This window comes from Grampus griseus (genome assembly GCF_964374135.1).
Source record: "Grampus griseus genome assembly, chromosome: 8".
Classification (NCBI taxonomy): Eukaryota; Metazoa; Chordata; class Mammalia; order Artiodactyla; family Delphinidae; genus Grampus; species Grampus griseus.
The window spans coordinates 103,187,810-103,202,954 of record NC_139002.1 but is presented as its reverse complement, the minus strand read 5'-3'; the positions used below and the strand labels follow the sequence as shown (position 1 = coordinate 103,202,954).

At 56.1% G+C, this 15,145-nt stretch overlaps 2 protein-coding genes across 2 annotated transcripts; one reads left to right on the top strand and one right to left on the bottom strand.

The window, feature by feature from the left end:
• Positions 1-870: 870 nt before the first annotated feature.
• Positions 871-11,318, top strand: NAALADL1 (N-acetylated alpha-linked acidic dipeptidase like 1; the record flags this gene model as incomplete). Its single annotated transcript, XM_082659267.1, has 18 exons — positions 871-1,070; positions 1,141-1,313; positions 1,395-1,516; positions 1,903-2,025; positions 4,041-4,324; positions 4,426-4,530; positions 5,236-5,321; positions 5,465-5,584; positions 8,490-8,575; positions 8,659-8,722; positions 8,808-8,875; positions 9,117-9,208; positions 9,290-9,380; positions 10,119-10,200; positions 10,285-10,458; positions 10,534-10,621; positions 10,732-10,824; positions 11,132-11,318. 18 exons carry the CDS (start codon positions 871-873, stop codon positions 11,316-11,318), a joined length of 2,238 nt encoding a protein of 745 aa, XP_082515393.1.
• Positions 11,319-11,832: 514 nt separating this feature from the next.
• SAC3D1 (SAC3 domain containing 1) lies at positions 11,833-14,933 on the bottom strand. Its single transcript, XM_082660826.1, has 2 exons — positions 14,071-14,933; positions 11,833-12,760 (listed from the first exon to the last, which is right to left on the bottom strand). Exons 1-2 carry the CDS (start codon positions 14,801-14,803, stop codon positions 12,258-12,260), a joined length of 1,236 nt encoding a protein of 411 aa, XP_082516952.1. The 5' UTR covers positions 14,804-14,933; the 3' UTR covers positions 11,833-12,257.
• Between the last annotated feature and the right edge of the window lie 212 nt (positions 14,934-15,145).

Here is a 15,145-nt window from a genome sequence, read left to right as displayed (position 1 = left end):
GCTCTAGGCACACAGGCTTCAGTAGTGGGGGCTCAGAAGCTTAGTTGCTCTGCGGCATGTGACACCTTCCTACACCAGGGCTCGAACCCGTGTCCCCTGCGTTGGCAGGTGGACTCTTAACCACTGTGCCACCAGTGAAGTGCCCAGTCTCCTCTTCTAAGAGTCCCACTTTCTCCCATTAACTGGGACCCCTGCAGGATAGTTACAGAGAATTCTTCTGAGTCCCTCTTTTCCCCTTAGCTCTAGGCTTAGCATTTTAAGGGGTCAGATGAGGCAGGAGTGGCTGAAGTGTACTGAGTTCCTACTATGGGCTCAACACCACGCTAGACATTTTTACAGATGTGGCCTTGTTTAATGAAAACAGCACCACAGTTCTGTGAAATAGGCTCTATTATCCATTTTACAGCTAAGAAAACAGGCTCAGGGAAGCTAAGTGAATTGCCTAAGGTCACACAACTTACATCTAGCAAAGGATGGGATTTGAACTTAAAACCCAATCAAGTAGCCAGGGCTGGATGTGCTGGAGATGGAATGACACCAGGGAAACAGAGGCAGGGGTGGTGGGCAGCAGGCCCAGCCCTGCTCTAGTCCTACCTTGGCCTCTCCTATTGGGAGACCGTGGGTGAAACTTTGTCCCTCTCCAAGCCTCAGCATCCAGGTATGGATTTGATGCCCCTTGGAGGTCTCTTCCAAGTGAATGTTGCAGAAATCGAGCTGGATGTGAAGAGCTCCTGGCCCTTCCTGCAGGACACTCCCTTACTCTCCCTGCCAGCTAGTGGCCAAAGGGCAGGGCCACCTATTAGGTAATGGTTAACTGGACCCGACACACCATCTATAAGGAGCCACACCAGCTGGCCAAGACTCCACAGGATGCAGTGCGTGAAGGTGCTTGGAGGGGTGCTGGGGGCCGCTGCCCTCTTGGGGCTGGGGATCATCCTGGGCCACTTTGCCATCCCCAAGGGGACTGACCTGCCAGCCCCCAGTGCCTCAGCCTCCCAGGACCTGGACCTGGAGATCCTTGAGGCTGTCGTGGGACAGCTCGATGCCAACAGGATCCGGGAGAACCTTAGGTGAGAGGCCTGCCCAGGTGCCCCTCCTGTTTGCCAGAGGCTCCTCCCTGACCCTGGGCCCACCCTGCAGAGAACTCTCCAAGGAGCCGCACCTGGCCACCAGCCCCCGGGATGAGGCGCTGGTGCAGCTGCTACTGCGGCGCTGGCAGGACCCGGAGTCGGGCCTGGACTCAGCCGGGACCTCTGAGTACGAAGTGCTGCTGTCCTTCCCCAGCCAGAAGCAGCCCAACCGTGTGGATGTTGGTGAGGTCCTGCTCTGGCCTGGGGAGGCCCGTGGGCCGGGGGAGCTGCCGGCCCAGCCCGGACACTGCCCTCTCTCCACAGTGGGTCCTGCTGGGGGCATCCTCTTCTCCTCCCAACGAAGTGAAGAGAACCTGACTGGGGAGCAGGGGGACCCCAATGTGGTACCACCATATGCTGCCTATGCTCCCCCCGGAACCCCTCAGGTGGGCCTGGGACACCCCCTCCCCACTGCCATGGCCCAGCTCCCGCTGGCTTCTACCCCAGCTGCTCCCATCCTGACCCACGGGCAGTTGAAGAAAAGTGCCTCAACTGGGGCTCAGCCCCACCCAGAATTTACTTGCTTCCACACTCCACTACGACTCCTTTTGCCCATCACTTAGTCATTCAATAAACACTAATGGGCCCTGCTCAAAGCCAGGCCTGATACAGGGTACCTGGACACAGAGCAAACCAGGTGTGACTTTGTCTTGGGGAGCTTATAAGCTCTAGGCGAGGTTGGGGGACAGAATCTAAATCCTTCATCCTGCCACTCAGCCTTTCCCCTTCTTTCCTGGGCCTGGCTCTAAGGGTCACCTTCTCTGGGGAACAGGGCCTCCTCATCTATGCTAACCGGGGCTCGGAAGAAGACTTCATGGAGCTATACCAACAGGGCATCAAACTCCAAGATAGCATCGTCCTGACCCGCTATGGGGGTGTAGGGCGCAGGGCTAAGGTAAGCAGCAGCCCCCAGTGGACAGGAGGATGTGTGGGGAAGGGGATGGAGCAGGGCTGAGGGGTAGGCCAAGCCCTGGGCTCAGGGCAGCAGAGGGTGAAGGATTCCTTCCACCCACCAATGGCCTGCTTTGGCACTCTGCCCAGCCAGGCTCTAGCCCATTGATTGGCCCAAAGAACACTTAGGTGCTGTGTGACCTTGATATCTCCCCTAACCTCCCTGAGCCTTGGGAAATAAAGGAATTGGGCACATTTTTCAGCTTTGGTATATTCTGGAAGTCTAAGTCCTCCTGTGACATAGTTCTTCTGAACATTCGACTTAAATCCCTCCTGTTGTCCCTTCCTCCACAACTTGCTTCTTTTCAACACAAATTTTTTTTTTTTTTTTTTTTTTTTTTTTTGCGGTACACCGGCCTCTCACGTTGCGGAGCACAGGCTCCGGACGCGCAGGCTCAGCGGCCATGGCTCACGGGCCCAGCCGCTCCGCGGCATGTGGGATCTTCCCGGACCAGGGCACAAACCCATGTCACCCGCATCGGCAGGCAGACTCTCAACCACTGCGCCACCAGGGAAGCCCTCAACACAAAATTTTGACTGAGGGTTACATGTTTGTGTTTTCTTAAATGTTTACTTACTTATTTATTTTAGATATAAAAAGGTATAGAGTGGGAGCAGGGACTAGGGAGTTAGTCTTTAGTGGGTCCAGAGTTTCAAATCTGCAAAATGAAGAGAGTTCTGGAGGTGATGGTAGCACAGTAATAGGAATATACTTAATGCCACTGAACTGTACGCTTTAAAATGGTTAAGACAGTAAATTTCATGTTATGTGTACTTTATCACAATTTAAAAAGAAGTAAAATAAATAAATAAATAAATAAAAGAAGTGCCCATGATAAGAGCTGGGGGTAAAAAAAGGGAAAGAAAAGAGAAGAAAGGCGAACAGGCGTGGTGGAATTATACAGATTATGAAACTTCCAGTTTTAAAAAAAAAGTATAGAGTGAAAAAGTTTTCTCATAATGCCATCCTCCAAAAAGGTAGCTTGTTTGTTTGTTTATGGGATATGTACCCAGAGTTTATTTGGGAAGAAGAACATATGAAGATATATTCTTACTTCCTTCTCCTTTTATATAAAGGTAGCATAAATATACTGTTCTGAGCTATGCTTTTTTCACCTTAATACGTCCTGGAGATCATTCTCAATTGGTGCATAAACTCTGTCCTTGATCTTTTTTTTTTTTTTAATGTACTGTTTTGTTTTTACTGTCCTAAAATATATGTAACATACATTTTACCAGTTTACCAGGTTAACCATTTTTAAAATGTACACTGCAATGGCATTAAGGATATTCACAATATTATGCAACCATCATTACTAACCATTTCCAGAATGCTTTCATGGTTCCAGATGAAACTCTGTACCCATTAAACACTAACTCCCCCATTCTCCCTCTGCAGCCCCTGGTAACCTCTATTTGACTTTCTGTCTCTATAAATTTGCCTCATCTCGGTACCTCACATAAGAGGAATCATGTGATATTTGTCCTTTTGTGTCTGGCTTATTTCACTTAGCACAATGTTTTCAAAGTTCATTGATGTATCAGAAGTTCACTCCTTTTTAAGAATCAGTAATATTCCTTTGCACGTTATATACTAGGTTTTCCTTACCCATTCATCAGTGATGGACGGTTGGGCTGTTTCCACCTTTTGGCTACTATGAACAGTGTTTATATGAACATGGGTTTAGGAGCACATCCTCCTTCTTTTACACAACTGCATAGTACTCCACTGTAGGGTACCTCCGTTTATTTAATGACCCCATTAATGAGCCGTTGCCTAGGCTCAACAGTCTTTTGCTGCCTCAAGCGGCACTGCAACAAATGACTTGCGTTAAGTATCATCTTGCGGGTGGGAAGACAGATCTGTCCTGGCTTCCACAGTGAGGGAGGGAGGAAGAGGAACAAGATGTGCCCCCTTCTCGCCCCTCCCCTAAACACAGCCTCCTCTGCCTTCTGCAGGCTGTGAATGCTGCCAAGTATGGGGTGGCTGGGGTGCTGGTGTACACGGACCCTGCAGATATCAACGACGGGAAAAGCTTGCCGAACGAGACCTTCCCGCACTCCTGGGGACTTCCTCCCTCGGGGGTGGAGCGAGGCTCCTACTTTGAGTATTTTGGGGACCCCCTGACTCCTTACCTTCCAGCCAACCCCTCCTCCTTCCGCCTGGACTCTGACAATGCCTCCGGATTTCCCCCAATTCCCACTCAGCCCATTGGCTTCAAGGATGCAGAAGTCCTTCTCTGGTGAGCTTTTGCCCTGGGGTCTCCTTCCCACTCTCCAGTGGCCCCCAAACTTCAACCCCCGCACCCATATTTGCTCTGATGGGCCTCCTCCTCCTCCCCAGCAACCTGCAGGGAGCCTCAGCCCCGGCTGCCTGGCAGGGAGCCCTGGGCTGTGACTACAAGCTGGGGCCCGGCTTCCGTTCTGATGGTATCTTCCCAGCAGGCAGGTGAGATGGGGCCCCCTCCTCCCCCAACGCTTCCCTTCTCTTCCCTTGTTATGCTTCCTTGATCCTGGTTTCCTCAGTGCTCACTTCAAGGCCTGGCCTTTCCCTTTCTCCTGTCTCCCAACCCCTCCCTGATTCCAGAGTATCTGTCTTGTCTTTGGGGAAGCCTGTGAAACAGCTGCGTGCCTCACAAGGCCCTGTGGGGTCCCCCCCACCTCACCTTGGACCTCCATTCTCCAGCCGCCCCCTCTCTTGAACACACCCAGCTCCTTCCCACATCAGGGCCTCTGCACTTGCTGTTCCTGCTGATGGGAACATCCTTCCCCACGCTCTGTCATTCCTGGCCTGCACTAACCTCCCCACCTGCCACCAGGTACCTTGTCGGTGTCCTCCCAAGCCCCTTCACTGCCTGCAGTTGTTCACTTCCTTGGGGTCTGCCTCCCTCAGGAGAGGGAGGCCTCACGAGGGTGGGGTCCATGTCTGTCTCAGTCATCGCCCAGAGCCTGGTACGCTGCTGGCATACACTAGGTATCCAATAAGTGAGTGAGTACAAAGGAGAATTGGAATCAGAAGAGCTGGGCTCTAGCCTCGCTGTCTCTCCTGGTATTTCCAGGCAAGTGATCTTGCCAGGTCCCTTTCCTGCTCTGGGCCTCAGTTTCTCCTACTTTGGTGGAGGGGAAGACTCCTAACACCCCTACGCTCCCCCAGCCAGGTGAACGTGAGTGTCTACAACCGCCTGGAGCTGCGGAACTCCTCCAACGTCCTGGGGATCATCCGCGGGGCCGTGGAGCCTGGTGAGCGCCGCCTCACTGTTCCCTGCGCCCCCAGGACCCGGCCCTGCTCTGAGCGCCCCTGACCACGCCCCCTCTGCCCAGCCTGGCTGCCCCACCCACCCTCGCTCCTCCACTTGGGCGTCTGACTCTGCTCCTCCCGGCAGACCGCTATGTGCTGTATGGAAACCACCGGGACAGCTGGGTTCACGGGGCCGTGGACCCCAGCAGTGGCACTGCTGTCCTCCTGGAGCTCTCCCGCGTCCTGGGGACTCTGCTGAAGAAGGGTGAGCGGATCCTGCTCCCCTGGTCCAGGGACTCTCTCCCCAGGAGGTCGCCTCCAGCTCAGTCCTCCCCGAGCTTTTGGGCGTCCTGTCCCCCCTCCTCTCTCTCATTCTCCAGTCCCCACTTGGGCGAAGCTTGAGGGCCCTGGGGGCAGACATGCATGGACACCAGCCCTGGCCTCGCTCGAGTAGCCCAGTGTGGTGCAGGGAACTTGTGCAATACCTTCTGAGGGTTTCCTGGGCCCCTCCAATGAAGCGAGGCCAGATGTGGCCTCGAGCGAGGCAGTGCCCAGGCTCTGCCCTCAGGGAGTCTCAGCCCAGTTGAGGCAGGGGTGACGGACAATCGTCAACTCAACAAATATGTCCCCCGTGGCTACTATGTGCCAGGCCAGTTCTAGGCACTGGACATCCCCCAGTGAACACCAGAGTTCATGCTGTAATGACAACTGTGAAACGTGCTATAAGGAAAAATACCTACCAGGCTTTCCAGATGCAAGCCAGAGCGCAGGGAGGCGGCAGTTCTGGGAGAGGTAGGGGTGGAGATCCAGGTGGAGGGCACAGCATGTGGGAAGGAGCAGCTGGACCAGGTGGCAGAGCTCGATATTTCCTAAAAATAAGGACATTTTCTTTCATAACCACAGTGCAATACTCAGAATCAGGAAATTAACAATTTTGCCAATTGTTCTGAAAACTTTTGTTTTGTTTTTAAATGGGCAAAGTACTTTATTTATTTTATTTTACTTTTTTAGCTGCATTGGGTCTTCGTTGCTGCGTACGGGCTTTCTCTAGTTGCCGCGAGTGAGGGCTACTCTTTGTTGCGGTGCGTGGGCTTCTCATTGCAGTGGCTTCTCTTGTTGCGGAGCAAGGGCTCTAGGTGACGGGCTTCAGTAATTGTGGCACATGGGCTCAGTAGTTGTGGCTCGCGGACTCTAGAGCGCAGGCTCAGTAGTTGTGACGCATGGGCTTAGTCGCTCCAAGGCATGTGGGATCTTCCCGGACCAGGGCTCGAACACATGTCCCCTGCATTGGCAGGCGGATTCTTAACCACTGCGCCACCAGGGAAACCCGGCAGGTGGATTCTTAACCACTGCACCACCAGGGAAGCCCCTGTTCCAATAACTTTTAGAGCAAAAGAAATTTCTCGTCCAAGAACCAATCCAGGATCACACGTTGCACATGTAGTAGTTGCGTGGGTCATTTGTAATAGTTTCTTAGCTGTTCTTTCTTTCATGATCCTGATATTTCATTTGTTGACTGTCCCTCAATTTGGGTTTGTCTGATTAGATTCATCTTATGCATTTTTGGCAGAAAAAAATGAGAATTTTTCATTGCAAGCATGTAATCATTTTATACTTAAAAAATTTTTAGGGCTTCCTTGGTGGCACAGTGGTTAAGAATCTGCCTGCCGGGCTTCCCTGGTGGCGCAGTGGTTGAGAGTCTGCCTGCTGATGCAGGGGACACGGGTTCGTGCCCCGGTCCGGGAATATCCCACATGCCGCGGAGCGGCTGGGCCCGTGAGCCATGGCCGCTGAGCCTGTGCGTCCGGAGCCTGTGCTCTGCAACGGGAGAGGCCACAACAGTGAGAGGCCCGCGAACCCAAAAAAAAAAAAAAAAAAAAAAAAAGAATCTGCCTGCCAATGCAGGGGACACAGGTTGGAGCCCTGGTCCGGGAAGATCCCCGGGCCGCGGAGCAACTAAGCCCGTGTGCCACAACTACTGAGCCTGTGCTCTAGAGCCCGCGAGCCACAACGACTGAAGCCCACGCACCTATAGCCCGTGCTCTGCAACAAGAGAAGTCACTGCAATGAGAAGCCTGCGCACTGCAGCAAAGAGTAGCCCCTGCTCGCTGCAACTAGAGAAACCCCGCGCGCAGCAATGAAGACCCAACACAGTCAAAAATAAATAAATAAAATAAAATAAATTTTTAAAAATTTTATTTATTTGGCTGCACCGGGTCTTAGTTGTGGCACGCAGTATCTTTTAGTTGCGGCATGCGGGATCTAGTTCCCTGACCAGGTATCGAACCCAGGCCCCCTGCCTTGGGAGCGCAGAGTCTTAACCACTGGGCCACCAGGGAAGTCCCTATACTTAAAAAGTTTGGTTTAAAACAAAAAGATGAGGAATGATCAAAGGGGACTGGGTTGCATCCAGAGACGGGAGCACAGCCAGGAGCCCATAGCGCTGTGGAGGGGTAGGGGGAATCTGAAGGCGGTGAGGGGGTCAAGCAAGGACCTCGGAGGCTTCCGGGAGGTGGCTGAGGCCTGTGGCAAGAGCAGCGAGAGCACAGAGACTGGAGATGGAAGCCAGGCTGTGGGAGGCTATGAGAAGCAATGTGGGACATTGGTTAAGCCCCTGGATTCTGGAGCCAGGCCTTGGATTTGAACCCTGGCTCTGCTGCCTACCAGCTGTGTAATCCTGGCAAGTCATTAAACTTCTCTATGGCTCAGTTTCCTCAATGGAGAGAGTCATAGTCTGTCCCTCACGACGTGTTGTAAGGATTGGCTCAATGTGGATAACGCTCTAAGGAGCATGTGAATGTATCATCGCCAAGTGAAGATGATTAGGGGAGAGTTTTGCATAGGATGCATGGAGGAGAGAGTTGGGGGACCTCTAATCAGCATAGCCAGAGAGAAGAGGCGGATAGGGCATTCTGGCAGAAGGGACCCCCTGACGGAGGGAGATCGGTGTTGGCGTCAATGTTGGGGGCTGTCACAGAAGCGGAGGGGCGCGGGTAAAAGGAGGATGGAGCCTCAGGGAAGGCTTGGCCAGGGAGGTGCCAGGACCTACCTACAGTAGCCTGTGCCCGGCCCGTTCCAGTCCTCCCTCCTCTCCACATCCCCAACCTTCCCCCTAAGCCACCCCATGATCCGAGGAATCTTGCCCTCCAGCCCTTTATCCCCCTTCCCAGGCACCTGGCGTCCCCGAAGATCCATCGTGTTTGCGAGCTGGGGGGCAGAGGAGTTTGGGCTCATCGGCTCCACAGAGTTCACGGAGGTGAGCGAGCCCCGCAGCTCGCCGCTCGAGGGGGTTTCCGGGGCAGGGCAGCGCGGGGCTGACGGGGTCCCACCCGCCTGCAGGAGTCCTTCAGCAAGCTGCAGGAGCGCGCCGTAGCCTACATCAACGTGGACATCTCGGTGTTTGGTATGAGGGGCGGCTGGGCTTACTCGGGGAGGAGGGAAACGAAAGGGCGGGGCCCGAATAGAGTCTTTCTCGGATCCCCTCACAGCCAATGCCACCCTGAGGGCGCAGGGGACGCCCCCGGTCCAAAGCGTCATCTTCTCTGCAGCCAAACAGGTGGAAATGGGAGGGGCTGGGAGCTGGGCTGGGAGGAGGACGGGCGGGGCGGGGCTACACGGGGTAGGCGGGGCTGGAGCTGGTACTTATTAGAAGGGCTGGGGGTGGGACTGAGGCTGCGGGGTGGGCCTTGTAGGACCCGCAGGACTGTGCGTGGGCTCGGGTGGGCAGAGCGGAGGACCAGCCTGGTCGTGGGGCCTGGGGAGGGGCCAGCCCCGAGACTAGATCCCCCTCCGCTCAGATCCGCGCACCAGGCCCCGGCAGTCTCAGCATCTATGACAACTGGATCCGATATTCCAACCGTAGCAGCCCGGTGTACGGCCTGGTCCCCAGGTGAGCCCAGGGCCGGGCTGGGGACTCCGGGCTGGTGAGCTGGCCCAGCGCCCTGCAGCCTAACCATCTTCCTGACCGCAGCCTGGGCACTCTGGGTGCGAGCAGCGACTACGCACCCTTCATTCACTTCCTGGGCATCTCCTCCATGGACATCGCCTACACCTATGACCGGGTAAGCGGACACCCCTCCGTCCCCCATCCCGGTTCCTTGCTCCACCAGCCCCCTCCTCTCCTTCGGGCCGCTCCAGTGCAAACTGAACCCAGCTCCATCACTCATTAGCTGTGCTACCTCAGCCAAGTTTCTTTACCTCTCTTGAGCATGTTCACCCTCATCTATGTTATTTTATCAAATTTAAGATACAGCTGAGTATAAGATGCACGGTCATGATACGCACTATTCAGGAGGGAAGAAAGCACTGTCAGGTAGTTGCAGGATGACACTGACTGTAAGAAGCATCCTGATTCCAGAGATCTTAAAATGTTTATCTCAGAATAGATTAAATAACAGTATAAACCAGTGGTCTGAGGGTAAAGTGAGATAAGGGATGCAGAGTGCCCAACCTGTCTCCCTGTTTGATGCTCCAAAAGGCCCTTTCACCCCTCCATGGCTACACCACTCTTGAGTGGTGGAGTTGGGATGTGAATCCTCTTGTCTGACTGCAAACCCCAGGTTCTTCTCCTTCATGTGAAACGGGAAACTGGCACCTGACCCAGCTTTGCCACTTATTAGCTGTGTGATGTCAGGAAGGTTACTTAACCTCTCTGAGCCTGCTTCCACCTCTGTAAAGTAGGAATCCTAGAACCTTCCTCACAGATGTGGTGACAATTGAATTGAAATAATGTCTCTACATTGTATGCTTCCCTCCACTTCCCATCCCAAGCTTGTCACCTCTGGGTCTTGTTCCCCCAGAGCAAGACCTCAGCCCGGATCTACCCTACCTACCACACAGCCTTTGACACCTTTGATTACGTGGACAAGTTTGTGGACCCTGGTGAGGATGAGGGCAAGGGGCATCCTGAGGCTGGAGGAGGATGGGCTGAAGACTGAGTCCTGGCCTTGTTGCGCTTCCTGCAAGGTTTCAGCAGCCATCAGGCCGTGGCCCAGACCGTGGGCAGTGTGCTTCTCCGGCTCAGTGACAGCCTCTTCCTGCCTCTCAATGTCAGTGACTACAGCGAGACCCTCCGCAGCCTCCTGCAGGCTGCCCAGCAGGACCTTGGTGGCCTGTTGGAGCAGCACAACATCAGCCTGGGTACGGAGCCCCCCCAACACTGAGGCATGGGGAGCCCTGCACCCCCAGGGCTAAGATGCTGGCTGTTCCCCACAGGACCTCTGGTGACCGCAGTGGAGAAGTTTGAGGAGGCAGCCACGGTGTTGGGCCAACACGTATCAGCACTGCAGAAGGGCACCCCCGAGTGAGCAAGGGCTGCAAGCAGGTGTCTGGGAGGGCGGCATCCAGGGCAGGACGCAGGCTGGCAGCTGGGCTGCTGGCTGTAGGGTGATCAGAGGGCCCTGTCGCCTCCAGCCCCCTGCAGGTGCGGATGCTCAATGACCAGCTGATGCTCTTGGAACGGACTTTCCTGAATTCGCGAGCCTTCCCAGAGGAACGCTACTACAGGTGAACCTGTCCTGAAGCTCTTCGAGGTGCAGTGAGGCTGGGCAATGGGCACCCGCTGGAGGGACGAAAATGTCAGTTTTGCTGGCCTTTAGAGCACAACCCACTCCCTTGAGACAGTTGGGGAGTCAGGCTTAAAGGATGGGAGGCAAATCGGTGAAGGTCACCCTGGGACTAGAACCTGCATCTCTTCCCACCACCAGTGGAGAGGGGCTTTTGTGCCTAGCTGTATACAGGAGCTGTTCCGGGCTGAAGCTCCCCTCTCTCCTGGCCCCTGAATGGTCCTATCCTCCCCCATTTCTCCTGTCAGCCATGTGCTCTGGGCACCCCGCACCGGCTCTGTACCCACGTTCCCGGGCCTGTCCAATGCCTGCTCCAAGGCCATGAACACAGGCCCCGGATCTGCAGCCTGGGCTGAGGTGCAGAGGCAGCTCAGCATCCTGGTGGTGGCCCTGGAGGGCGCAGCAGCCACCCTGAGGCCTGTGGCTGACCTCTGACCCTAGCCCTCATTCTTCAGCTCCCATCCCCACCCTTTATCCTAACCCTCTCCCACTCCAGTTTTCTTTGAGTGTGTCCCCGTCTCTCCTGATGCTAGGAAAGGGCACGACCACAGGACCCTCTCAAACTTCTGAGGCAACAGCTCAGGGCCCCACTGGTGCGGACACTTGAAGGGAGTGACAAGCCCCAGATGAAACTTTCCCTCTTCCTGGCTCTTGGTTGGCAGAGGGTGAACAGGAGATAGGGATGGTGGGGATGGCAAAACCACCAACTGCTCTTGGTGGTGGGTGGGTTAGGATGGGACGCATAATGGCAACCTTAGATGTCAACTCAGAGACCACCAGAGCTACTCCTCAGTGACCAGCAGGGAAACTGAGGCCCAGGGTGGATAGGGCATTGCCCAATTTGGGTTCCGCTCCCCCCACGCCCCTAGCATGTCTCAACTCCTCCCTGCCCTCCCCAAATAAATTGAGCCTAGCTGCTGTCCTTGCAAGACAAGTTCCTTTCACTTATTTATTTATTTATTTTTAGACTTATTTATTTATATTTGGCTGCGTTGGGTCTTCGTTGCTGTGCGCAGGCTTTCTCTGGTTGCGGTGAGTGGGGCTACTCTTCACTGCGGTGCACGGGCTTCTCATTGCCGGGGCTTCTCTTGCTGCGGAGCATGGGCTCTAGGCGCACGGGCTTCAGTAGTTGTGGCTCACGGGCTCTAGAGCGCAGGCTCAGTAGTTGTGGCGCACGGGATTAGTTGCTCCGCGGCATGTGGGATCTTCCCTCACCAGGGCTCGAACCCGTGTCCCCTGCGTTGGCAGGTGGATTCTTAACCGCTGCGCCACCAGGGATGCCCAACGAGTTCCTTTTACTGTGTGGGAATCATGAAAAAAAACCTGAGCGCTTCAGCCCCACTCCTGGGGCTCTGGGAGACTGCACAGCCCTCCTCATGCCGCAGACTTGGGTGTGTCTACAGCCTCATCTTCCTCCTCTGCCGTGACCACCTCTTCCAGGGTGCGCCCTCCAAGCTTGTTCCCCACCAGTACTTGGCAGGTCCCGGCAGGTGGCAGCCCCTCCTCAGTGTAGTGACCCCTCAGGAACACAACTCTCTCCTGTCCATCTAAGGGCAGTCCATGGGCCTGGCACAGGTCCCGTGCCTCCTTGGGCCCATCCAGGGCCAGTAGGTGGACCATGAAGCCCAGGGGCAAGGTCTGGCCTTTGGGGGTGCTCAGGGCACGAGCGAGGCGGGCCAGGGCTCCCCGGCGGGCACGGCCCACATGGCACTGCACGGCGCAACTCTGCAGGTAGGGCAGGGTCCGGAGCAGGCGAAACAGGCGTGCAGTGTTGCCTTCGCGGAAGGCAGAGTCGACTGCCAGGGCAGTGCGCAGGGCTGGGCAGGAACGCAGGGCAGTGGGCAGCTTCAGAATCTCGTGAAGGGCCTCCACCGAGCCTGTGAGGGCGGGAAGCCCAAATGAGGACGCTGATTCCTTCTGGAGCAGGCCCACCTCCCGTGCCATCCCCTTAGGTCTCCCCCTATCTCCCCTCCCACCTGCTCGGGTCTTCAGCCACGCCACCTCCGCCACCTCCTTCCGGCCCTCCTCGGAGCTCATCACGCTACCTCACTCCCCACCCCACCCCCACCTCCCAGTCTGGCCACGCCCCTCCCCCAGGCCAAGCCCACCCTCCCTCCCCCTTTCCCCCTTGGCCCTTTCCTAAGCCACATCAGAATTTGTTGCCAGAGGTTCGAGAACCCCTTCAAATAGTCTGGGTCCTCATAATAAAGTGAGGCAGTGTCTACAGAGGAAGGAAACAGGCCCAGATAATTTAATGACTTGCCTCAGACGGCCTTAGAGTTTGTACGTAGTAGAACTTGACCCAACCAAATCTTGAGTTTTCTGACTTCCAACCCAGCCCTTTCTCCACTGCCGTAGCTGCCCCAAGATTTGGGAGTTGCTTCTGCCACATCCTCCTCTGTCCGCCTGGTGAGGCAATTATTTTTTCAAATTCTGCCTCTGCTCCCCTTCCAAGAATCACGACACTGGAAACTTGGGTCACTTTTTGTAAACTGAGGCTTCTGACCCATTAGTGGTTGTGAAGTCAACAGCATTTTATTACAATTAAAAAGAATTTATTAAAATGCACCATCCATCCATAGAAAAGATCTAGTCTTGAACCTTCTGTTTCAGATACGTTTGTTAGCATATGTGTTCTTGGCTGCTTTGTAACACTGACTGAACTGGAGGTTTAAAAAAAAGGTTGAAAACCACTATCTAGGGCTTCCCTGGTGGCGCAGCGGTTGGGAGTCCGCCTGCCGATGCAGGGGACACGGGTTCGTGCCCCGGTCCGGGAAGATCCCACATGCCGCGGAGCGGCTGGGCCCGTGAGCCATGGCCGCTGAGCCTGCGCATCCGGAGCCTGTGCTCCGCAGCGGGAGAGGCCACAACAGTGAGAGGCCCGCGTACCGCAAAAACAAAAACAAACAAACAAAAAAAACACTATCTAGATCAACTGTCCCATTCTAACCCCATCCCCTCCACTTTTGCAACGAGAAAACTGAGACCCAAAGATGGGAAGAGACAGGCCAGAAGGTCCAAGTAGGAGCCGGTACATCTTGTGCATTGGCTGAGACACACACTTGGGAGGCAGGGATGGAGAGGGAGCTTCTGGTGAGGTTTTAAAGCTTCTCCTTCCTTTCCCGGCCTCCACTGTCCTCACGGAGGGCCGCCTGCCCCTTGTTCTATCGTGGGGACCCCGACTCACCTAGGTTATAGAGCAGAAAGAGGCCCTGGAAGGTGGCCTGCCGGGGGTAGGGCCCGGCGCCCAGCGCATAGCAGCGCCGCAGAGAACCAAAGCCCTCCTGCACCTGGGCCTGCAGCAACATCGGGTCCGCTGGCCCGTGCGCTGTGCTGGGTCCGAGCCGCGCCACCACTGCCAGCAGCACTGCCAGCGCCGCTTCCAGCACCAACGCCGCCTCGACGTCGCCCGCGCCCTGCAGGGCCAGGTCCAGCCGCACGGCGCGCAAACGGTCCGCCACGAAGCTGGCTACCTCTGCGCGGGACGCGTCGGTGCGCTCCACCACCTCGCTGGCCAGGTAGCGCACGGTGGCCAGCAGCACGGACGGCGGACGCAGCTGACTCGGTGGGGGCCGGATCTTCCCGGCGGCCGGCCTGCTGTACTCCTTCACTGCGCGCTGCGGGTCGGCTCGGGGCCTGTGCCCGCGACACCCCGGCGCCACCTCGAAGCGGTGCAGGCGGCGCTCCTTTTCGCGCTGGGCGCGCTCAGCGGCCGGACACATGTCCACGCACGTGCCCACGGGCAGCTCGTAGCCGGGCATGGGTGGGCTGGGGGGGGAGGATGGGCGCTCAGCATCCCGTGCACAGGTGCGGCTACTCGCCCCATCCTGCGGGAGAGCACGCCAAGGCCGGCGGAGGCTCAGGGGAGGCGGGGCGGGGCCGACCCCGACGGGCCCGCCTCCCCGCCCTGGTCTAAGCATCCCCGCCGTCCGTTTGGCTCCGCAGTTCTCTCACCGAGTCCTGTGGCTTCCCACAGATCTTCGAGCAGGCCTCCCGAGATGCTCTGCGTTGTAGTTCAGGGTCAACACTGTTCCTCACGCTCAGGCCCAGCTAAAGCCCGCCCATCATGCACCTCGGCGGTCTGGGCCACTCCCATGATGCTCCGGTTTGTAGTCCCTTCCGCAACCAATCGCTTTGTAGGAGAGGCGGGGCAGGAGTGGGGCCACGCCTTCCCAGGCTCCAGCCCTCTGAATCATCACGGTTTGGCTTTGAACCACGGGCCAGAAGTGCGTGCACCCGCTTTGGTTCCTCTTCACCCAATA

Bases quoted from the DNA above. Each gene is read 5' to 3' on its own strand.
- SAC3D1 (XM_082660826.1), bottom strand. From the start codon at position 14,803: ATGCTTAGACCAGGGCGGGGAGGCGGGCCCGTCGGGGTCGGCCCCGCC. The intron at 12,761-14,070 runs GTGAGTCGGGGT...CCGCCCTCACAG, and splicing joins CTTTCTGCTCTATAACCTAG to GCTCGGTGGAGGCCCTTCAC.